This window comes from Leopardus geoffroyi, chromosome C1 (assembly GCF_018350155.1).
Source record: "Leopardus geoffroyi isolate Oge1 chromosome C1, O.geoffroyi_Oge1_pat1.0, whole genome shotgun sequence".
Classification (NCBI taxonomy): Eukaryota; Metazoa; Chordata; class Mammalia; order Carnivora; family Felidae; genus Leopardus; species Leopardus geoffroyi.
In genome coordinates, this window is record NC_059328.1 from 11,286,458 (window position 1) to 11,310,544 (window position 24,087).

A 24,087-nucleotide genomic window follows, 5' to 3' on the forward strand; every position below is an offset into this window, starting at 1 on the left:
AGAAAAGTCATAATTCGGGGCGCCTGAGGGGCTCAGTGGGTTAAGCGTCCGACTTCAGCTCAGGTCATGACCTCACGGTCCGTGGGTTCGAGCCCCGTGTCGGGCTCTGTGCTGACAGCTCAGAGCCTGGAGCCTCCTTCGGATTCTGTGTCTCCCTCTCTCTCTGCCCCTCCCCCACTCACTCTCTGTCTCTCAAAAAAATGAATAAACGTTAAAAAAAAATTGTAGAAAAGTCATAATTCTACATAGGTAGGTTTTCTATATGCTAAAGAGTATACCAGTGTTTGTGAATTAGCGGGACAGCAATGAATTTACAACTTACAGACAGGCATCATCAGTTTTTTCCACCAACACTTTGGACATGCCAAAGAAGTAGAGGTATTTGGATTATGTGGCTGGAGGGGCGCAGCAGGAGGGAAAGGACAGGAAGGGCACAGGTGACTAGAAGCTGGCAGAGCCAGTCGTAAATAATAAAAGACCGTTTGGGAATGGGAATCATGATTGTACATGCTAGGCTCTTACGAGGCTCCAACTAACCTACTGCATGCTAGGTTCCAGGTTCTATGCTTTTTATCTTATATAAACCTGATAATTACCCTATGAGGGAGGATATTGCTGTCCCCCTTTTACCTGTGGGGAAATCTAGGCTCACTGTTATTAAGTCTTTATTGCCCCTGGGCTCCGTAGCTTGACCTTCTGTGCTAATAGATAGTTTATTGCTTTTTTTACTTTGTAATCACTTGCCCAGTGAGCAGAAGAGTGAGTGGGTTAGGTTTGTGGGGGGCGGGGCAGGAAGTTCTGCAGGAGCAAAGCTGCCACATGCAGATGACATTGCAGGCCGTGCATGACTCTGCCTGACACCGTTATTCTTCAGTGAAGGATCTCCGTTTTAAGCTGGTTGCAATCAAGGTAAAAGATAGTTTCAAATATGACGTTTTGAATACATATTTTAAACCAAACTCCTATCACAGGGAATCCAGAATTAGATACTGAAAACACAATCTAATTATGTGTGGCCTCTTTCCAGGGACTCTCTTTACAGCAAAGTTGCCTTCCACATCATTTCAAACTCTTGCCTCTTTATATTTAAAGCAAAATGTATAAGTCTGCAGTAAATTCATGAAGTAGCAACATTCTTTTGGACAGAGTGTGGCCTTCGGCCACATTTGAAAAGCAGAAATGATCGCTTGAGTATGTGGGATTTGTTAAAATGGACAGCTTTGACGTTTCTGTCTTCCAGCGCTGAAAAGGGTGTTATGATATTAATTAAATGAGTCATATGCTCCTCTTCCTTAATTAGACTCTCTCTAGGAGTAATTCATCACCGTAGAAATATATAGAATATCATCCAGTGAAAGTCTAAAATTTTACTCCACCTTTGCGTGTTCACCGTGCTGGCTCTGGCAGTTTTGGCTCTGGCAGGGTTTCATCACTGAAATCACTTGTTTCATTTCATGATGGCTTCATACACGCTGAAAAAGACAGTGCTTCCCAGTTTGACTTTTCAGAGCAGTAGCAGAGGGGAGTGGTTAGTGGTTGACCTGGATTTGTAGGTTTCCTCTACTAGGTTTTACTACTAAATAATGTCTCTTCAGCTTCTCAAGAGCTTTCCCCTTCCTCGGTGCAACCATTTAAAGTTACTCTGTCTCTCAGGAAAACTGCGTTTCTCTCCTAATAATTAGGTTTTAACGTACGTACTTTTCTTTTATCATCTTCATTGGCGATATAAACAACCCCACCCCAAGAAAAAGGCATCGTAAAATTTGATCCTAAGCAAATAGATATAACAAGGTCAGTCACTGGAACAGTAAAATGATTTGCCTAACACTTCTCTATGTTACTTTTTCTCCCTTCATTTTTATTTCCTTAGAGGTGGCTCCACAGCCAGTAGATAGCAAGTGCAGTATTTTTCTTCACTTCCAGATTTAAAGGACGAGTATCACACTGCAGTGGGTGAAATGTGTCCTATACACTGAAAATAGTATTGGGCAGTGCTTTCCTAGAGCTGGATTTATCCTTTTCTAAATGTTTGCAACCTCGTGGCAGCACCCCTCAGTTAGGAAGATAGTTCTCATGACCTGAAACTGTCTTGTGGCTTCCTCCCTGTTCCCGGGCCTTGGTTTTGTCTTCGTCAGGATCTGTGGTTTTGGCCCAGCTGCCCTCACAGCCCTCGCCTTGGCTCAGTCTCCTCAAAAGCCCCTTCCTATCCTTCAACACTGCCCTACCGAGTTGTGTACGTTAAATCTTCATTTGTGTGATTGCTTTATTTTATCTTTTCAGCCTTTAGCCTAAGTTTGAATATTTGAAACACTGGGGGGGGTTTTGGTTTTTTGGGGTTTTTTGTTTTTGGTTTTTGGGGTTTTTTTGGTCATCCAGAAGCACGTTTTGGAACCACCATCTTGTTTCTTTAAGTCATGCTATTTTCATTATAACCCAGCTGATATTTTCTTTTCCCACTGATAGTCACACCAAGAATTAAATAGTAAAGCAAGGAATAATGTCTAAATTTAATGGACAGCCATTTGCAATTTATTTTTAGAGAAATCAGAATATGTGGTATAATTCATTCGAACATGTCCCTGCCAGAATAAGTTGACCAAGTTATAAAATTTCTTTATTCCAGTGTACTTGGTGCCGTTTTTAGTAGTCGTTTGCTTCCAGAAGAAGGAATGCTTCTCTTTCCTGAACCTTTGCTAGAGGAAACTTACTGGAAGTTAGCAGAAATGATTATATAAAGAATACGCTGTGTAATAGGGCCTCTTAATAAAAAGAACATTGAAAAATCAGTTGGTAGCAAACACTGATTTAGGACTTAGGGAGCTCTAAGGAAGTAAAACCGAGCCCCTACTTGCCAGGACTTTAAATCCCCAAAGCTGAAATTGGCATGAACACAGGCAGATGATAGAATACTGAATGACCACAAATGGATACAGTTAATTGCAAGCTGTGTGTAATAGCAAATATCAGTTCTAATATTAGTTTAAATCACTTTGCGTAAACTGTAGATTTTTCTCACCCCTTAACACATGGGGCCTTGAAACCACGGTCCGTTTATGGGTGAAAGGCCATCTTAGGCAAAAGGGAGCAAGCAGAGCAATAACGAAACTAGAATGTTCTCTCTGAAACGTCAGCAGCAAAATGCCACTTGGAATATGGTTGTTATGAAACAAGTTCACAGTGTGTCCTAGAAGCTATTTCCTGTATCCTCCTGAGTTGTCCGAAGAAATACCTTCCTCGATGACATTCTACCATGGGGATGAATTGCCGCCATCTTGGGAAGGGAAGTCGGTTCTGAGGCCTCAGTGACATTAGCCTGGAGCCAGCTCCCAGCTCAGCAGTATTAGGAACAACGTAAAGGCATGTGCATAGCCCACCTCTCCTCACTGGAATGTTCTAGTGCTCCCCGGTGTTTTGAAAATGTGCCCCACTGGAGTGCTTTTGGTAGAAACTGCCTGTTTCAAAGTTTCACTTAATTATTACAGTCATGCGAAGCAAGTCATGTGAAGCTTCTCCTGTGAATTTTTAAGAAACGGTCCTAACAAAATGGCCTTCCATCTGAGGTAGCGAACCGTGTGTACAAGATGTTAATTGACTGTGTGTAAAACATTAAATGCGTTCTCACTGCCTGCCCATTTGTGTTTTCAGGCATCCTGACAAAAACAAAGATCCTGGAGCAGAAGACAAGTTCATCCAAATTAGCAAGGCTTATGAGGTATCCTGTCAAACTTGTGATGCATCCATTAGCTCTTATAAAATCTGCTTTAAAATTTTTTTTTTTTCAACGTTTATTTATTTTTGGAACAGAGAGAGACAGAGCATGAACGGGGGAGGGGCAGAGAGAGAGGGAGACACAGGATCGGAAACAGGCTCCAGGCTCTGAGCCATCAGCCCAGAGCCCGACGCGGGGCTCGAACTCACGGACGGTGAGATCGTGACCTGGCTGAAGTTGGACGCTTAACCGACTGCGCCACCCAGGCGCCCCTAAAATCTGCTTTAGGTGACCAGTTTTGTAAAGACCTCTCAGAAGGGGCACAGTCCCAATGCCCTTGACCCAGTTTCTAGATGATGGTAGAGAAAACTTATTTAGTTACATCCAATATGTTGAAATTGGTGCCTGAATACTTCAGCTCTTAAAAAACAAAAAACAAAACAAAAAACTGGCTTATTTTAAAGGCTTTAATTGGAATTGTAGAGTTCTCAGAATTCCTAACTGTAGGTCTCTCTTTCCTTTGTAGAAACTTCTATTACATGGTCTCTTTGACAGCACACATACTAGAACTTCTGTTAAAGAAAGATTGACTTTCCAATTTATTAAAGTGACACAAGGTTACAAATGCATTTAAACCGACTTTTTTCAACAATTTTCCAACATGTCCACTTAAGTAACTTGTTCTGGAATGTGCGTTAAAGATAAGTCCATAGCTTTATGGTTTGTGTAGGGTAATGCTCTTCAAGAAACAGTGCTTGGCTCATAGAATGCCACATCATCCGAAAACAGCCTCTTGAATTTTAGACTTCAGAATTAAGTAAAACAAAGTCAGCTAACGTCCGGGACACTGAGCCCAACCCTGTGGCTGCTTTTTGGTGTTCGCAGCTTTTCATATCTTGCTTTGAGTTATTCCAACTTAAGTGGCATAACCTAATCAATTTTCTTGTCATCCAGCCCTGGTGATCAACAGTATGTTACGTTTTATTTGCTTTACTGATGTATTGAGTACCGTGATAACCCCAAATCTCTGAAGGCAGGATGAACATAAGTATCTAAATGACCGAAGTATTTCAGTCTTGACATATTTAATGTTTCTGTTGAAAGTAGGGTCTCCTGTAGATCTACCCTATGACCCAGCAATAGCACTGCTAGGAATTTACCCAAGGGATACAGGAGTGCTGATGCATAGGGGCACTTGTACCCCAATGTTTATAGCAGCACTTTCAACAATAGCCAAATTATGGAAAGAGCCTAAATGTCCATCAACTGACAAATGGATAAAGAAATTGTGGTTTGTATACACAATGGAATACTACTGGGCAATGAGAAAGAATGAAATCTGGCCTTTTGTAGCAATGTGGCTGGAACTGGAGAGTGTTACGCTAAGTGAAATAAGTCCTACAGAGAAAGACAGAGACCATATGTTTTCACTCTTATGTGGATCCTGAGAAACTTAACAGAAGTCCATGGGGGAGGGGAAGGGAAAAAAAAAAGTTAGGGAGGGAGAGAGTCAAACCATAAGAGACTCTTAAAAACAGAATAAACAGTTGATGGGGGCTGGGAGGGGGGGAGGGGGGTGATGGGCATGGAGGAGGGCACCTGTTGGGATGAGCACTGGCTGTTGTATGCAGACCAGTTTGACAATAAATTTCATGTAATGAATAAGTAAATAAATAAATAACATATAAAATAAAATAATATCTTAGAAAAATTGGGAAAGAAAGAAAGAAAGAGAAAGAAAGAAAAGAAAGAAAGAAAGAAAGAAAGAGTCTCCTGGTATGTTGCAGATTACGTTGAGAATATCTAACCATGTCGTGGCTCTACATTCATTTTCTTCCTGTGTCTTCCGTGCCGCTCACAGGAAAATCCTCTGGGTGAAACTTTCCCCACTTCTTAAATGTCTTTTTTTTTTTTTTTTCTTTCCTCACAGATCCTTTCCAACGAAGAAAAGAGATCGAATTACGATCACTACGGAGATGCCGGAGAGAACCAGGGCTACCAGAAGCAGCAGCAACGAGAGTATCGCTTCCGCCATTTCCATGAGAATTTTTACTTTGATGAGTCTTTTTTTCACTTCCCTTTCAATTCGGAGCGGCGGGACTCCATTGATGAAAAGTATTTATTGCACTTTTCACATTATGTGAACGAAGTGGTTCCAGATAGCTTCAAGAAACCCTACCTCATTAAGATCACCTCAGATTGGTGCTTCAGCTGCATCCACATCGAGCCCGTTTGGAAAGAAGTGGTTCAAGAACTGGAAGGACTGGGTAAGACAATTTTATTTTCTGGAAGATGTTTGTACGGGAGAAGGTGACCTTCATATCTTGAATTATATAGGCTACTGGGGAAATGAAGCTGAGATTTCTCTCACAAGTTCATGGTGACTGGTGTCTTCCAAGGACACGTTTTCAGAGCAGGGGAATGTATCAGCCACTTGCGTTTCCCATTACTAATTTGAAGCCTTATCCGTAGAGTCTCCTAACATCCAGTTGGGGGCCTAATATATAGGAGAAGCTTAAAAACTATCAGTTGGACAAAGCAGCCCTAAAGCATCAATTTAGATGCCGGTGGGATTTGCAGGTTATTCTTCACACTGTGTGTGATTTCGTTCTTTTTTTTTTTTTTTTTTTTTTAATGTTTATTTATTTTTTGAGAGAGGGAGAGACAGTGTGAGCAGGGAGGGGCAGAGAGGGGGAGACACAGAATCCGAAGCAGGTTCCAGGCTCTGAGCTGTCAGCACAGAGCCTGATGCGGGGTTCGAACCCACAGGCTGTGAGATCATGACCTGTGCTGAAGTCAGACGCTTAACAGACTGAGCCACCCAGGCGCCCCTGTGATTTCGTTCTTTGATTTAGTTTACTGGAGCCGCCTTAACAGAATACCACAGAAACAACGGAAATTTATTTTCTTACAGTCCTCAAGGTTAGAAGTCCATGGTCAAGGTGTGGGCAGGTTTGGTTTTTTTCTGAGACCTCTCTCCTTGGCTTGCACACGGCTGCCCTCTCCATGCACAGTCACGTGGTCTTGCCTCTGTATGCGCACATTTCTGGTGTCTCTCTCTCTCTCCCTTTCATGTCCTAATCTCTTCTTATAAGGACACCAATGAAACTGGATTAGGGTCCACTTTAATGACCTAGTTTTAACGTAATTACTTCCATGAAGTTTCTGTCTAAACGCAGTCACATACTAAAGTACTGGGGGTTAGGACTCCCAACATATGGATTCTGGTAGGGGACACAGTTCACTCCGTAACACTAACGGTTATGGGTGAGCACTCTCGATCACCGATGAGCCTTTCCTGTGTTCATAGTTACCACTTAGTGCCAGGAAAATGTCAACCATCCAGACAGGATATTTATTTTAATAACTTTTAAAAGTTGGAATTATTGAATTGCGTGTGTATGTTGTGTTTCATAGGCATTAGCAGACCTATTCTTGAGTAACTAAAAAAGGCCCAGCTCAAACATAGGGCCTGATTTCTCTGGAGAGAAAGTGCCACTGAAAGCCATCAGTTCACTTATTCGAAAGCAGAAATTATCAGCCTGTGGTTCGGAAGCACTCAGATTTGCCAGACGGCTTTCCTGAGATTGAATAAAGAAGTTCTTGGAGAAAGACAAGGAAATAAGTTTAACATAGTGTCATACATGTGGTGGGAAGTCAGTAGGTGCTTGCTCGTGGTGCATAATGAATGAACGAGAGGCTGACCTCAGCTGGAAGCCCCTGGACTGAACAGCTTCCTCGTCAAAAAAGCATAATTACGTTTCATGCCACCCCACTTGGTATACTGAAAGCTATTTCACCAGGAGCTGGCATTCAGACCCACTAGCAGAACATAAGGCACTGCATAAGTCAGGGTGGTAATGCGTCTACACCGAAGTCAGATCAGGGCCAACATTACATTTTAAACATGTCAGGCAAGGGGGCGCCTGGGTGGCGCAGTCGGTTAAGCGTCCGACTTCAGCCAGGTCACGATCTCGCGGTCCGTGAGTTCGAGCCCCGCGTCGGGCTCTGGGCTGATGGCTCGGAGCCTGGAGCCTGTTTCCGATTCTGTGTCTCCCTCTCTCTCTGCCCCTCCCCCGTTCATGCTCTGTCTCTCTCTGTCCCAAAAATAAAATAAACGTTGAAAAAAAAAAAAAATTAAAAAAAAAAATCATTCTCAGCTATATTAGCCTACTTTCTTCAACTCACTGACTCCCAGGCACCGACTTTTGACTTACATTTAGCTTAAGTCTTGAAAGGTAATTAGAAGTTGGATGGGCAGGAAACCAAAGAGTAACATTACAGGCAGAGAAACAAAGAGAGTCCACAGAAGAGCCAGTCGCAAGGTGTGACTCGGGTGTAGACGAGGGGAGGAAGGAGGAAGAGTATGCTGGGACGAGGTAGTAAGGAGCCTTAAAGTCCAGGCTCAAAACGGGGACTTTCGGGGCGGCTGGGTGGCTCAGTCGGTTAAGCATCCAACTCTCGATCTCAGAGTTGTGAGTTCACGCCCTGTGTTGGGCTTAAGGCTGGGTGTGGAGCCTACTTAAAGAAAAAAAAAAAAAGAAGAAGAAGGAAAAGTGGACTTTATTTTACAGTATGTAATAAAGCCAAGGAAAGCTGTCACATAGAGCTATGCTTTAATCCGATCTACGCTTTGGAAAGCTGTTAGAGCCGCGTGAAGGACAGACTGAAGAAAGTAAGAAGAGAAGCTGGGAGAGGTCACCGGCCCCAGCGTGACAGCAACCACTGGCCCAGACTAGGACAGTGGGAACAGAGAGAGGTGGACAAGTGTAAGATATTTGAGAGGTAGGATCATGGAAGTCTGGAGGGACCTGGCTCCTGGAGACCCATCTGAATGTGAGGAGTGAGGAAAAAAGGAGAGAGAGGGCCACAGTTGACTCTGCATTGACTTGAGCTACTGGATCGGCAGGGAAGAGCTGGATTTGAGTCGTTCTAAACAGTAGCTGCCGTCTGGACATACTGTGCGTGATGACATGAAAATTATAATATTAGCTTCCGTTTATTGATAATTTACCATATGCCAAACACAATTGTAAAAATCAACTCGTATTAAACGGCAGCCATTTGAAGCCGGTGCTGTTGTCATCCATCATTTTTCAGACACTTAGCTCATTGTTGGTACCTTGTCAGGGTCTCACAGTTGGTGTTTGGCAAAGCTGGGATTTGAACCCAGGTAGGCTGGCCCTGTAATCCTTGCATTGCGCCCCGTGCTGTCCTGTCTTCTAATGTCCTTAAATCTGTAGCGATTGAAGATCTTGCCATTCTTTTAGGTTGCCGTGCTGTATAATCGTGGTAAGTCAGGACTCAAGTGACAGGAATGGAAGAAGCGGAATTTAGATCCGTAGAAGTGACATTGACTGAGGGCTCAGTCCATTCCCCCGCTGTACCCCCCAAGTTCCCTGGAAGACAGGTTTGGCCTAATGTGTTAGATGAGTTTGGTTTGTAAACCATTTTTCCCCTTTGGAACGTTCACATTAGTCGTAGATTCCCAACAGGCCCCACTGTGTTACAGCTGGGTGAGTTGGGCGCGACCATGAGATCTATGGCCATTTCCCTGGCCGGGTGAGGCAGCACTACCCTCTAAGACAGGATAATGCCAAAAATTTTCTATTCTGAGTCAACAGGGAGATCAGCTGAGTGGTCTAGGGAAGCTGGGATCTTATGTCAGAATAACGTAAAAGGCCCGACTCGCCACGTGTGAACCTGCCCCCGGGGAGAAATGCTGCGGCCCTTCAGGTGGAGGCTCTGGTCACGCAGTGCGACAGCAACTAGTGTGCCAAAGCAGCCGGCATTCGTGGACAGCCGCGCCCAGGGGGAGGACCAGAAGTAGTCAGCACTACCCCTGCCCTTAGGGAGCTCACTGTTTAGTTGAAGAGAAAATATGTACCCTGAGAATTCACACTTGACATTTGCAAGTACAGAATTACATTCGCAAGTGCAGAATAATACAGCATTGCAGGAGTAAGCCGAGGAGAGAAGGGATTCTCGTTCTCATTTCAGACTTTCTTCTTGATGAGCCAAGTACTATGTTAGACACGAATATAATAGCTTTTCTTGAGCTTTTTAGTTGTTTTCCACTATGCCAGGTGCTTTGTATGGATCATCTTTATCCCCAGAGCAACTCAGTTGAGGGAGAGACTATTATTAGCCCCATTTTCCAGATGAGGGCACTGAAGCCCAGGAAGGCTAAGGAACTGATCGAGATCACACTATCCACAAGTGGCAGTGTGGGGACATGGACCGGGGAGCTGAACTCCAGGGGCCACTTTTAACTGCCGTGCTGCACAGCTTCAGAAATACGTCAAACGTGGCCTTTGCACCCGCACACCCAAATGGGAGACACACGTGAATTGTCACGGCGCGCTGAGTGCCCCCCGGGGAGGCACAGACAGAGCTACCAGAGCGCCAGGGAGGTTGAGGGCCTTGAAATCAAATACCATTTTAGGGCGACCCGATTGGAACCATCGTGCAGAAATTCTTTCCCGTGACTTCTCAGGTTAAAAGAAGGAATGAATGAATGAACGAACGATTCCTCTCTTTTAAGGAATTGCTAAGCGTGTAGCAGTTTCACGCTGTCTAGAAAAAGGATCTATCTAAATGCTGGCTTTTAAAAATCTGCTTTAGCTGCAGGTCCTCGATTTTGTTCCATTTCGCATTGTTTGCATCTTAGCAGTTATTTTATTGATGGGTTTGTGTTCAGTCGGAATTGCGGTGGCCTGTTCCTGCAGCTGGTTCTGTACGGTTCCTGAAGACGTATGCAAAACCTGAAGTAAAAGTGAATGTGTGTATGCTGCAGAGGAGAAAGGGAAAGAAGTCCCCTCAAAGATGCAAACTACGTGTCTGGGATCATACGATGAAAGGTACAAGTGGTACCTCGAAACACGTGTGGCACAGACACGGTTAGCGCACAAAGAAGACTTCTTACAACCCCAGACAGGGAAGAAAATGTCAGTGTTTTTGATTAGCCAAGGTCTGCAAACTAGCCAGAAACATCAACGCATATCAAAATCAAATAATGTTTCTGAAAGAGGCCACATCTGCTTTGCCTTTCTTTTAAATTCGCTACTCATGTTTGTTTGGATTTCGGGCATATCCGTCTGTCATCTCGCCAGGCTATGCTGAATCAAGATGAGAAAACGTGGTTACTCTTACTTGCTGTTGGCCTCGCTGAGCTTGCGTTATGGACCCTGAACTTTGAAGGGTAGAACATCCAAAAGCAGAGGCGACCGTGGCGACCGTGTTGTTCACTGTGACTCAGACCCTAAGTCACCACCAGTTCGCTGGTCATTTCCCAGCCTGAGTCTCCGCGAGATCACAGCCCTGCCAGCTTTTCTTACTCTTCCTTCCCAGCTTGGGTGGGGAGGTGGGGGGTGAGATCTGAATTCTTTTTTTTTTTTTTATTATTTTTTTTTTTTTTGCGTTTATTCATTTTTTTTTTTTTTTAATTTTTTTTTCAACGTTTATTCATTTTTGGGACAGAGAGAGACAGAGCATGAACGGGGGAGGGGCAGAGAGAGAGGGAGACACAGAATCGGAAACAGGCTCCAGGCTCTAAGCCATCAGCCCAGAGCCCGACGCGGGGTTCGAACTCACGGACCGCGAGATCGTGACCTGGCTGAAGTCGGACGCCTAACCGACTGCGCCACCCAGGCGCCCCACGTTTATTCATTATTGAAAGAGAGAGAGAGACAGAGCATGAGCAGGGGAGGGGCAGAGAGAGAGGGAGACACAGAATCCGAAGCAGGCTCCAGGCTCCAAGCTGTCAGCACAGACCCCGATGCGGGGCTCGAATTCACAAACCGTGAGATCATGACCTGAGCTGAAGTCAGACACCCAACCGACTGAGCCACCCAGGCGCCCTAGATCTGAATTCTTATTCAATATCTTCTCAGGAGGAAAAATACCATGAATTGAAACACAAAATATTTATCATTCTTTATTCTTTTCTAGTCCTTATGCTAGTTAATCTATAGGAGAGAAGTAAAATACCTCCAGAATTTAGAAATGGGATTATGATGGTAAGAATTGAGGTCCCTTGTAGAAACAATCCAAGGAAATAGCCTTTATAAATCTGGAAACACTTGTATTTTTTTTAATGTTTATTTAATTTGAAGGGGAGAGAGAGAGAGAGAGAGAGAGAAAGAGAGAGCATGAGCCGGGAAGGGTCAGAGAGAAAACCCCACGCAGGCTCTGCCCTGTCAGCACAGAGCCCAGCCCACCCAGGCCTCGATCTCATAAACCGTGAGACCATGACCTGAGCCGAAACCAAGAGGCAGATGCTTAACCAAACAGGCCACCCAGGGGCCCCCGAAACACTTACAGTTAATATGATTTATGTAAAGACTCAACGGTGATTTAAGTAAAAGAAATGAAACCTAATCACTCGTGTTCTATTTTAACTGGGAAAAAAGCCGTACTGATGGGAGTGCAGGAAAGGTGGGGGGAGGAGGGCATGAAGAATAGGGGTTGACGCGTTTATCGCACTCTGCAGGGGGAGACCTTCTCCCCGAGGCACCACACGGAGACGCACCCGCACAGAGACGGTCTCGGGCTTCACCATGGTCGGGACGGAATAATACTTCATAAGAGCAGTTGTAATTAATTAGGGAGCCACTGTGTTCAAGGCTCTGGATTAGGCCATTTTTTGTTGTGTCATTTAGTCCTGACCGAACAACTTCCCTCCGGTTTACAAATGAGGAAACCGGGGCAGAGGGGTTAAACGACTTGCCTCAAGTTACACAGCTCGTGGGGAGCAGAGCTGGGCCTTGAATCTGGATCTGACTGATGTTGAATTCACTGGTTTCTGTTTTAAAAATCGAGTACCTTCTGGGGCGCCTGGGTGGCTCAGTCGGTTGAGTGTCCGACTTCAGCTCAGGTCATGATCTCACGGCTCGTGAGTTCGAGCCCCGCGATGGACTCTGTGCTGACAGCTCAGAGCCTGGAGCCCGCTTCGGATGCTGTGTCTCCCCCTCTCTCTGCCCCTCCCCTGATGGCACTCTGTCTCTTTCTCTCTCTCAAAAATAAATAAAAGCATTTTTTAAACAATAAAAATCGAGTACCTAGTAAGTGCCAGGAACTGGATGCAGCAGTAAACCAAATAAGCAAAAGTCCCTGTACTCATAGAGCTGTGTTCTAGTGACTGCACACAACTAAATGAAACCGAGTCCATCAAAGGGCAACGGCGTGGTGAGCAGGGCAGGTACTAGAGAAGGCCAGGGCGAGGTGACAGGCTGAAGCTGGGCAGACAGGACACGCCTTGCTGAGGAGGCAACGCACAAGGGGTGTGACCGCGAGCTTCAGGGATACCTGGGGCAAGAGTAGAGGGAACAGCAGGCTCCGAAGATCTTTCCGGTTTCCCTTTGCTCTCCAGGGCTGCCTGCATCCCTCATCCTGACTCCAGGCCCACCAGCCACCTTTCTGATTACTGATTCTGGTCCCCGGGTGTCCCGAAACCCTGTAGAGGACACCCGGAATGGCGCAGTTACCTGAGCGTACCGCCTGGGATTGTATAATAAATTGGCATCTGGTCTATAGGAGATGGTTTAGGGTGAGCCCGACTCTAAGAAATTGATGCCTCCAGTATTTGGAACCTAGGATAGAAGAGGTCATTCTTCCAAGCCAAGCAGCAGCCAGGCCTGGGTTCAAGTCCTGGTTCCACTGCACGCTAACTGTAATGCCAGGTCCGTTGTCCTCAGCCTCTCCAGGCACTGCGGTCCTCATCCATGAAGGCAACTACACGCACCACTCAGGATATTTGTATGAAAAGTGAAAATGTCTATAAAGCTTTAGCCACGCTGCCTAACTTAGAAAGGGTTCAGGACATGGTCATTCCGCCCCTGGGCCTTTGCTGTGTGGCCGCTCGACCTCCCTAGGTGATGTCTCTTCCTGACTTCACAGAAAACCAAACCTCTCAGTGTATGTGCCTGCTATATTCTTGTTCTTCTCACAGAATCTTATATGCACTTCCACTGACTGACATTATTCCATCAGTATTTGTAATGCCTGTAGTGTGGCCCAATGTACTAGACTTAGCTCTAGACCATCCAGTTTGGATTCTTGCTCCACAGTGTTACCAGCTCTGCCAGCCAGGATCACGTAATCTCTCTGAAGCTCACTTTGTCTGTGAAATGAGGGGTGGACTATGTGATGTTTAAGGTTCCTCCTTTCCTGCCCTTGAGATACTCCCAAGGGTCACCATCAGGTCGCCTGCAAATAGATTTGTTCAGTCTGCTCAGCAATTGTAACGTGTGAAGCTTGTGATCCCTGCCATTTACCTAGTGATTCCGTTTTTGGAATTTAACTAGGAAATCACACAAGTGCACAAAGATATGTACACAAAGACATACAAGGATGCCCATCAGAATACTCTGGTAATAGTGAAAGCCAAAAGCAGTTTCAGTATTCAAATAGATTAACGGGGGCGCCTTGGTGGCTCAGTTTGTTAAGCGTCCGACTCTTGATCTCAGCTCAGGTCTTAATCGAAGTGTCGTGAGTTCAAGCCCCACATCGGGCTCCACACTGGACATGGAACCTACTTAAAAATCTTAAAAACTTAGGGGTGCCTGGGTGGCTCAGTCAGTTGAGCGTCCAACTTCGGCTCAGGTCATGCTCTCACAGTTCATGAGCTCGAGCCCTGCGTCAAGCTCTGTGCTGACAGCTAGGAGCCTGAAGCCTGCTTTGGATTCTGTGTCTCTCTCTCTGTCCCTCCCTCTCTTGCACACGTGCACGCATGCACTCGCTCGCGCTCTCTCTCTCTCTCTAAGTATACGTTAATTTTTTTTAATTTTTTTTAATTTAAAAAACAAAAATAAAACCGAAAAGATTGATGTCCCGGTTCCAGTGAGCTCCTGCTGTGTGCCATGCTCTGATCTGGTGCTTGGATGCACCAGTGACCGAACCAAAATCCCCGCCTTACATCCTAGCAGGGGCAGATGTACAACAAACAATCGACAGAGAAGGGAAAGTATGTGATACGTTGGAAGGTGGGAAGTGCTACGGGAAAAGGGAAAGTGAGCAGGTTGAGGGGGATCCCAAGAGGGGGGAGTATTGTTTCAAACATGGTAGCCAAGTGGGCCCCGTTGAGAAGGGCCTGCAGCTGGCGAAGGAGTCGGCTGCACAGAGGCCAGGGAGGTGCACGCTCCAGGCAGAAGGGAGAGCCAGTGCCAAGGCCCTAAGGCAGGAACATGCCCGTGTGTTTAAGGAAGAGAAGGATGCTGGGCGCTGGAGCAAGGTGAGTGAGGGGGGGAGGAGGGGAAGGAGGCAGAAGGGAACCGGGGACCAAATCACAGAGGGTCTTGTCGGCCTTTGTGAAGATGGGCTTTTATTCTGAGTGAAACGGGAAGTGTTTGCAGGGTTTGGGCAGAGGAGTGCCCTGACCACGTTTGTGTGTTCGAAGGGATAGTCCGGCCAGTACGTTGAGAGTAGACCGCAGGGAGACCGGGAGAAACAAGGCCGTTAGGAGGGTATTGCAGCCACGGGGGAGGAGAGCTGATGTCTCAGAGAGGAGAGGCTAAAGAAGACGGAGAAAAACAGTCAGATCCCTGGTATATTTTGAAAACGAAACCAACAGGACTTGCCGACAGATTGGACGTGGGGTGTGAGAGGCAAGAGGCGGAAAATGACTCCCATCTTCCGTCCAAGTAACAGGAAGGGAGGGGCCCCGTCCGTGACCAGGGGAGGCCTGCGTGGGACAGGCCTGGGGGAGGAGATCAGGAGGTGGGTTTGGGAAGTGTTAAGCTTGAGAAGTCTGTTGGGCATCCAAGAGAAGCCGCGTGTCTTTGCTGGCTATTAATACTTCACATACCTCAGTGTTCGCAGAGCTCTCCAAATGTATCGGCTGATGGAGGAGCGAGGAAAATTATTCAACTATTAAGTGCGATGAGTGTCAGATGCTTCTATTTTATTTTATATATAGATGTTTGGGGAAGAAAAGGCACAGAGACATACCAAAATAGTAGCAGTAGGTAATGGGATTGGGCTTCTGAGTGATTTTACCTAAATTTCTTTTTCCTTTTGAGAATGTGCACTTCCTGATATCTCTACAAAGTAATTTATAGGACAGGGAGATTTGCTCTCAAGAGCGAGAAGACCATGACTTCGATCGATAAATCGTAATTATTTTTTCCAACCGTTACCGAGTTGTTGAATCCCTGCATTGTTCACAGGTTTTTTTCTTTGTGCATAGGAACACGGGGAGCAGATGGCTTTCTTTTCTTCTCAAGTATTTTCTCATGTTCTACTCCCAAAATTCGGAATAACAGACTAAAAGAAAGACTTGTCGCTCTTAGATACTGCCAGATTATTCTGCAGAAAAACTGAACCGATTTAGAATGTCAGCAACGAAAACATTGATAGACAACCTATTGGGAAAGATATCGTCCCCTGCTGGGTCAGGATGGATTTCGATTGCACACCAGAAAAGTACCGGCCTTTCTTCATCCACCACGGCGCGGGTGGGGGGTTATAAAAGGCTTCATGCAAGTCTTCCCTGCTTTCCAGGTGTAGGAATCGGCGTGGTCCATGCTGGGTACGAGAGACGCCTGGCCCATCACCTGGGAGCACACAGCACACCCTCCATCCTGGGAATCATAAATGGGAAGATCTCCTTCTTCCATAATGCAGTCGTCCGTGAGAACCTACGACAGTTTGTAGAAAGTCTTCTTCCAGGGAACTTGGTGGAGAAAGTAAGTACCTGGCGGAGAAGAAATTTACGAGGTACCGGGACCCCTGGCTGTCCTGAACTCTGGTCCACAGTCCTCTCAGGCCTGAGTGTCGTTTCGAACAGGGCAAGACATATCTTAATTAATTAATCATTCACCCGAAATCATTTCCATGAAGTCAGTAGGAGACTGAAAATCGAAACAAAGTAGAACAACCGAACGAATCCCTGCCTGTTAGTAACCACTGTGCACATATACACAGAGGTGGGGCTCTGAGCCTAAAACGACAGGGGCTCTCTTTTTGTGAGCAAAACTCAGATCACAACGTAGGATGAGGGATTTCTTTCTGACTGGTGAATTTGAAGGTATTTGTCTATGAAAGTATTCAAATTGAATTACATCTGGTTACATGACACTGACGTGCTGCCTACTGCTCTAAGGAGGCACCTTAGAGGTTACGTTTGGTTACGTACTTAATCACATCTATGGAATACGCAAGATTCCACAAAATCAAATAGTATTTTTGGAACTTTCAGAACTTAGAGTAATGCAACGATATGAATAATTTCACAAACAAAGGGTTGAGCTAAAAAAGCCAGGCACAAAGAGTTCGTTCATACTAGTTTACGATTTTTTATACTTAAGCATTCTTTCCCCCAGTGTCTGAGGTTAGGGATCAAAGGACCTAGAACAGGATTTTTTTGTTTTAATTAATGCGTTAAGTTTATATATTTTTTAAATGTTTTATTTATTTTTGAGAGAGAGAGAGAGTGAGCAGGGGAGGGGCCGTGAGAGAGGGGGACAGAGGATTCAAAGCAGGCTCTGCGCTGACCGTAGTGAGCCCGATGAAGGGCTCAAACTCACAAACCGTGAGATCATGACCTGAGCTGAAGTTGGACGCTCAACCGCCTGAGCCACCCGGGCACCCCAAGAACAGGATTCTTGTTTGCTTTAAGTGATTCAGTCCTTTAACTATATACCAGGGAGAGTGAACATACCAACATTTGCATCCTGTTTCCATATGCACTATTCATAGACTACCCCGCCAGCATCGTTATCCACAGAAGAAATATTCGTTGGAGTTAGTGTGAAAGGAAATTGTCAAAGGGAATTTTGAACAATCACAGGTTGTTCAAATGGGTCCTCAAACGTTTATGAAATACCTATTCTATGCCAAGCACTGTAAGTGGATACTTTTCAAGGAGCTCCCAGTGTAGTGGGTGATTATTTCCGTCTGATATGCTAAGAGCCTGTCCTTGAGAGCTGGGAATGGCTTCCTGGCCAGAGTTTGCCAAGGGAGGAGGAGAGGTGGTAGGGGATGAGTTCCAGGCCCCAGGAGGTCTGGGACAGGCAACAGCCTGCTCTGGACGAAGCAGTCACTAGTGAGCAGGAGAGGACCAGATGAGAGGCATTAACAGGAATCTCGAGGACTTCCGAGGGCCTGGCTACCCCTTTGAGGAACTTGGGCCTTGGCTGGAGCCGCTGAAGAGGGCTGAGCAGAGAGTGAAGTGCCCAGACTCAGGTTTAATATAGATCATTCTGGAAGCAGAACGGAAAGATAAATCTTTTTTTAACTATGAAAAGTTTCTAGGTAGAATTTTAATTTATTCATGTTTCTTCTTCTCTCCGTAGGATTATTTAAGGCATAAACAGGGAAGCACAAAAGTAGCAAATCGGATGGTAATGAATGAAATCGTGTAACATATAGACTGAGTGGGCCCATTTGTTTTTTTAAAAGCCATTTTGAAGGAGCAATCATTGCATTATCTTCTGCAGGTTAATAGATTACGAAGCACAGTCTAAAATTCAAAAGTCCAATTTTTTTTTATAGCGTACTCAGCAATTGTTTCAGAAAAGATATGATTTCAGTCTGTCAGAGTGGGGCATCTGAAAACACGAAATCAATAACTCTGTTCTTTTAAAGCATTTTAGTCAAAGAAAGACAAAAGACTCATCGTCTGCATTTATTTTTTACAAAACAATCTTTTACACATACGTGATTTTGTTTCACGATCTCCTGACTGCCTTACAATGCGGCTGTTGAGAACCAAATACTGAAACTGACATCCTCTTTTCAACTTAAGGTTACAAATAAAAATTATGTCCGATTCCTCTCTGGCTGGCAGCAAGACAATAAACCTCACGTCCTTCTGTTTGACCAAATGCCCGTCGTACCACTGCTGTACAAGGTATTTTGCGTGCCGGGGGAACGTTTGCTCTTCTGTTGGTGCAGTGAACTTGCAGTGTGCTTGCCCTTCCCGCGAGTAAGAGCTGATCCAAAAAGAAGCATTTATAAAGACCAGAAATGGGCATTAACCACCATACACAGAGCACCTATGGGTGGCCTTACTGCGCTAGTGTGCCTTCCCCACACGTGCCAGTATTTAGTCCCCAGAAGAGCCCAGCGATCCAGAGACCATCCGTGTTTTATAGACCAAGACATTGAAACTTAGGTTGTAGAACCGACCCCCGGGGTGACTGTGTGATTCCCTTGAAGCCTGTCTGGACCCGGACCCGGACCCGCCCCCTGAGTGACAGACACCCTGTGGTCCTGCACTTGCGGCACACCTCTGGCTAGCACTGGGACCTGAGATGCGAGAGGAGAGTGTCCCCCTTGACCTTGGGCCCCGTCACTGCCATCGTACAGGGTTGAGGTAATGCCTCAAACACTCCACACCTCCGACCCAGTGCAGATCTCAGTAAAATGAATATTTTCCTCTCTTTGTACACACACACACACACACACACACAGAAATCCCTGTGTTTAGCTTTGTTGGCACAGTTTGCATGCGTGGAACACCATAGGATTGCTCCGAGTGCACCAGGGTCTAGCAGCCTGAGTGGGGCTATACAAGCTAACGTTCGTCAGCCGCTGGTATGAACGAGTCACGCGTGGTGTGTGTGGTTCCGTGCCCTCAACTTAATTTCTTCCTCTCTATTGCACCCTAACAGTTGACCGCTTTTGCATACAAGGATTACTTGTCATTTGGATACGTACACGTCGGCTTGAGAGGGGCAGAAGAGATAACAAGGCAATACAACGTCAATGTCTATACCCCCACCATCTTGGTCTTTAAAGAACACATCAACAAGCCTGCAGATGTTATCCAGGTACGTGAGAGTCATCGTGTTGTGAGATTGCCCTCATGTTTTATCTTGAGCTTTGTGAACAGCAAAATTGAACAAGGCAAGTGAGGAGGAGAAATTCGTTTTGAATTTCTTCCTTCAGAGGCACAAAATTTAACAATGAGTTTGGTTTTCATCTGATTTGGTACTATCTTGCTCAAAAAAAAACAAACAAAACTCTTCTGGCAGGAACTAGAATGATGGTAACTCCAGGGCCCAGGGAGGAAGATACAGGGGGTTAGTGTTTAGTGGGTGCACTTTTGGTTTGGGAAGTGAAAAGGTTCTACAGATGGACGGTCTGGACTTGGCTGCACAGGAGTGTGAATATACTCATGTCACAGAATTATGCCCTTGGAAATAGTTAAAATGGTCACTTTTACATTATGTGTATTTTGCCACAAAAATAAAATAAGAACCAATAATCATCTTTTCCCTCTAAAGTGCTCCTGTCGGAAAATCAATAATGTTCTTCTAAAATAAGTTACAAAAATAAATTCAAAAGTCAAATGTAAAACAATAATAAAAAGGAATTAAAAAAACCATAAACTGGAGCGCCTGGGTGGCCCAGTCGGTTTGAGTGTCCAGCTTCGGCTCAGGTCATGATCTCATGGTTTGTGAGTTCAAGTCCCGTGTCAGGCTCTGTGCTGACAGCTCAGAGCCTGGAGCCTGCTTTGGACTCTGTGTCTCCCTCCCTCTCTGCCCCTCCCGTCCTTGTGCTCAGTCTCTGTCTCTCAAAAATAAATAAACGTAAAAAAAAAAATTTTTTTTAAAAACCTTAAACTAACTCGGAGACCATATACATGAATATTTATCTGATCTTAAGATAAAGAAGAGCTAAAAGTCTTATTGGAAAACCTTAACTTGATTATAAGTTTAAAATTTGCACATACTTTATAATTTTTAAGTTAAACGATAAGCTGAGGGAAATATTTACAACCAATCTAAAAAAGATTGATATCTTTAATTTCTCATGAGCTTCTTCTAATCAAAGAGATCAACACAGGGCGCCTGGGTGGCGCAGTCGGTTAAGCGTCCGACTTCAGCCAGGTCACGATCTCGCGGTCCGTGAGTTCGAGCCCCGCGTCAGGCTCTGGGCTGATGGCTCAGAGCCTGGAGCCTGTTTCCGATTCTGTGTCTCCCTCTCTCTCTGCCCCTCCCCCGTTCATGCTCTGTCTCTCTCTGTCCCAAAAATAAATAAAGGTTGAAAAAAAAAAATTTATAAAAAAAAAACAAAACAAAGAGATCAACACAGAACTTCCCGAAAGTGACCCCTTAATGGGTACAGAGCTTTCTTTTGGGATGATGGAAATGTGTGGGACTAGAGAGAGGTGATTGTGACACAACACTGTGCGTGTACGAAATGCCACTGGATTGTACATTTAAAAATAGCTAATTTTATTTTATGTGAATTTCACCTCAATAAAAACAATTTTTAGTAAAACTTTCCAAGAAGAATGGGCTAAGAATATGAACAAAATTCTGAGAAGAGATTCCAGTGACCGAGAATCACTTTTAAAAATTAAATCTCACTGGGGCACCTGGGTGGCTCAGTCAGTTGAGCATCCAACTTTGGCTCAGGTCATGATCTCATGGTCTGTGGGTTCGAGCCCCGCATCGGGCTCTCTGCTGACAGCTCAGAGCCTGTAGTCTGCTTCAGATTCTGTGTGTGTGTCTCTCTCTCTCTGACCCTCCCCCATTCATGGTCTGTCTCTCTCTGTCTCAAAAATAAACATTTAAAAAAATTCTTTTTAATTAAATCTCACTAATCAAGAAAACCCAGTTTAACATATTCTTTTCCCATCACACTGTTAAAGATTTTCAAAGCGAAGATACTCAGTAGTGTTGAGGGTATAGAGAAATAGGACTCTGTTGTTTTGCTCGCTGGAGGAAGCTTCAGAATTTTCAGAAAAGCAATTGGGTGATAATATATACATTGTCTAGATTCATTCAGGAAAAGACTACCCCTGAGTACCCGGCATGGGCCAAACCCTGCCCTGTGTGCTGGGGACAGAGCCCTGGACAAAATCCCCTGAATTCCCTGTCCTAGGGTCTGTTCTGTGTTCCAGCGGGGACAGCAGACAATTGGCATAATGTACTCCATGGTGGCATGTCATACGGGAGAAGTGCTAAGGAGAAAAATGGCAGGAAAGGGGAATGTGGAATATCAGGAGAGCAGGGGCCATTTTTTTTTTTAAGGCAGAGTGGCAAGAAGGGCCTCATTAAGATGATGCTTGCGGTGCCTGGGTGGCCCCATCAGGCGACCGACTTCACCTCAGCTCATGATCTCACAGTCTGGGTTCAAGCCCCGCGTCGGGCTCTGTGCTGACAGCTCAGAGCCTGGAGCCAGCTTTGGATTCTGTGTCTCCCTCTCTCTCTCTCTCTGCCCCACCCCTACTTGAGCTGTCTCTCTGTCTCTCTCAAAAATAAACATTTTTAAAAAGTTAAAAAAAAAAAAAAAAGATGATGTTTGAGTAAAGACCTTTGGGAAGGTGAGATTACCTGTTAGGAATCTTTCCTCGGGGACTAGGAACTCAGCCAAAACTTACATGCAGAGATGTTGAGTATCATTCGTAACAGTTTTCACTGGGGAGAAAATATAAATATGCAGCAGTAGGCTAATTATTGGTATATCCCAAACAGGGACTGCTCTACAGCCATGTAGCCAATTAAAATGGAAGCTCAAGAGCACCGAATGATGGGGATGATTTTCGTGACATAATGTCAAAAAGAGCACGCAGGATGCACAACTGAGGGGCCTCACCCCGCAGCCGGTGGGGACTCTGTGGTCATCTCAGACCAGAGTTCCATTCTGAGCAAGGCAAGACATATTAGTTAATCAATAACTCAGACAAAATCATTTAAATGAAGTCCGTAGGATACTGAAAACTGAAACAGATAAAAGCACAGAGACTAAAAGATCTCAACACATGTCAACCGTATACACAGTTTCAACACTGATCTCAATTTTGTAACCACACGTATGCATGTGTGTATATGTGCGTGCATGCACGTAGGAGAACGCTGGAAATAAATACATCTCTTGATGGTAAAATTGCATGTCATTTGCATATTGGGGTTTTAAAAACTCCCTACAATGAGCACGTATTCTTTTATTTCTTGAATGTTATTTTAAAAAAATCAAAAGAACCCCTTGACTCACCTTCTCCTAAAGGAAGCCGGAAGGAGAAGTTCTGTAAAATCCTGTATTTCTTTCATACAGTAAACGTTTCATCGCCTGCCTGCTGTGTAATGAATACAGAGGCGCTCTGACATCCAGAGTTAGTCTTGGTCCTCACGACCCAGTTAGAGGAGAAGAGGCCTAAAGGCAGTTCCCATCCACCGGCATAGGTGACTCACTCAGACACGAATGTAGGGAAAGGGCACTTGAGATGGGAATGAGGTAGGACATCGCGTGTGACAGAACCAGACGGGGAAGTGGACAGTGAGGAGAGAAGAGCAGGTTTAGGAAGAAGGTGACGAATTCAGTCGTCGATGTACAGGGTGAGAGCTGCCCACAGGAAATCTAAGGGGAGATGTCCATCGGACAGTCGGGTGTAGGGGTGTGGGTCTTAGGGAGCTGGGGAGAGGGATTTGTAGGCCATGAGTGAGTGGTCAGAGGCGGAACTCTTCAGTGTGGAGCGATCTCCCAGTGATTATGTGAGGTAAGGAGAGAAGGGGGCCAAGGACAAAATTGTGGACAGCCGTCAGCAATTGAAAAGGGGGTGCCCGATGGCGACTGAGGAGCTGAGAGGGTCCGTACGAAAACATGCTGGCGGCGTAGAGAGAAAAGATCATGTCAATCCAAGGTCAATCTCTGACGACTTCCCGAATTGCTTTTCAGTAATAGCTTCTACTCGTGAGAATGATTTATTTATCCCTTGTGGACAATTGTAACTCAAACACACTTAGAAAATTACTGGCACGGTGGATGCTTTACCAGTATGTTCATTAAGGACATAAAATGATACAAAGTGACTCCCGACGTCAAGTCACTTAGTAGGTGACACCAGCAGGACCACTGGTCTCATGGAGCTCTCCCGAGCTTGTTTTCCTTTGCTGGATAGTATGTTTGGCCGCACGGTAACATCTTGGTTCATCCTTCTTTTGACGGGCATTTCGGGGCTTTAGGAGCAGTGTCGCCATGAACACCGTGTGCATCTCGGTCCATCTGGGTGCCTCTAGGACAGCAGTTGGCAGATCGAGGTTCACAGACGCTGGAGTGGGGGTGGGAAGTCTGTGAGCTCAGAAGGATCTCCATAATCACATAGAGACATAACATAATTGGTCCTTTGTCTCTGTGTTGACACTTGCCCTGATGGTGCGAAAGCAGTGGTGGGTAAAACTCCCGGGGCACAACCCAGAACGTAATCGAAAGCCTGGGCCCCAGACCACCAGTAAGCATGTGTTTTCACTCGTAAGCAATCACCATAGAAACTAACCAAAACCACCCTCATTTATCACTTAATACCCTTGATGAAGCAGTAACAAGTATAATTTTGTTAATAAATCTGTTGACCCTTGAGTACATGTCTCTTGGATATTTTTAATATTCTTTGTGACAACACATTGCTGCTACAGGCAGGGTATAAAGAT

The 24,087-nt window shown here is 45.2% G+C and overlaps 1 protein-coding gene across 4 annotated transcripts in view; it reads left to right on the plus strand.

Annotated features, from left to right (window-relative positions):
- Positions 1–24,087, plus strand: part of DNAJC16 (DnaJ heat shock protein family (Hsp40) member C16) — a 40,897-nt gene that overhangs the window by 2,855 nt on the left and 13,955 nt on the right. For 3 of the 4 annotated variants that reach the window (XM_045475743.1, XM_045475746.1, XM_045475745.1), the window contains 5 exons: positions 3,646–3,712; positions 5,640–5,976; positions 16,208–16,392; positions 18,453–18,557; positions 19,321–19,479. In XM_045475743.1, the coding sequence (XP_045331699.1) occupies positions 3,646–3,712; positions 5,640–5,976; positions 16,208–16,392; positions 18,453–18,557; positions 19,321–19,479 (853 nt within the window). The remainder of the gene's footprint in view (positions 1–3,645; positions 3,713–5,639; positions 5,977–16,207; positions 16,393–18,452; positions 18,558–19,320; positions 19,480–24,087) is intronic. The other variant, XM_045475744.1, reaches the window with a different exon arrangement.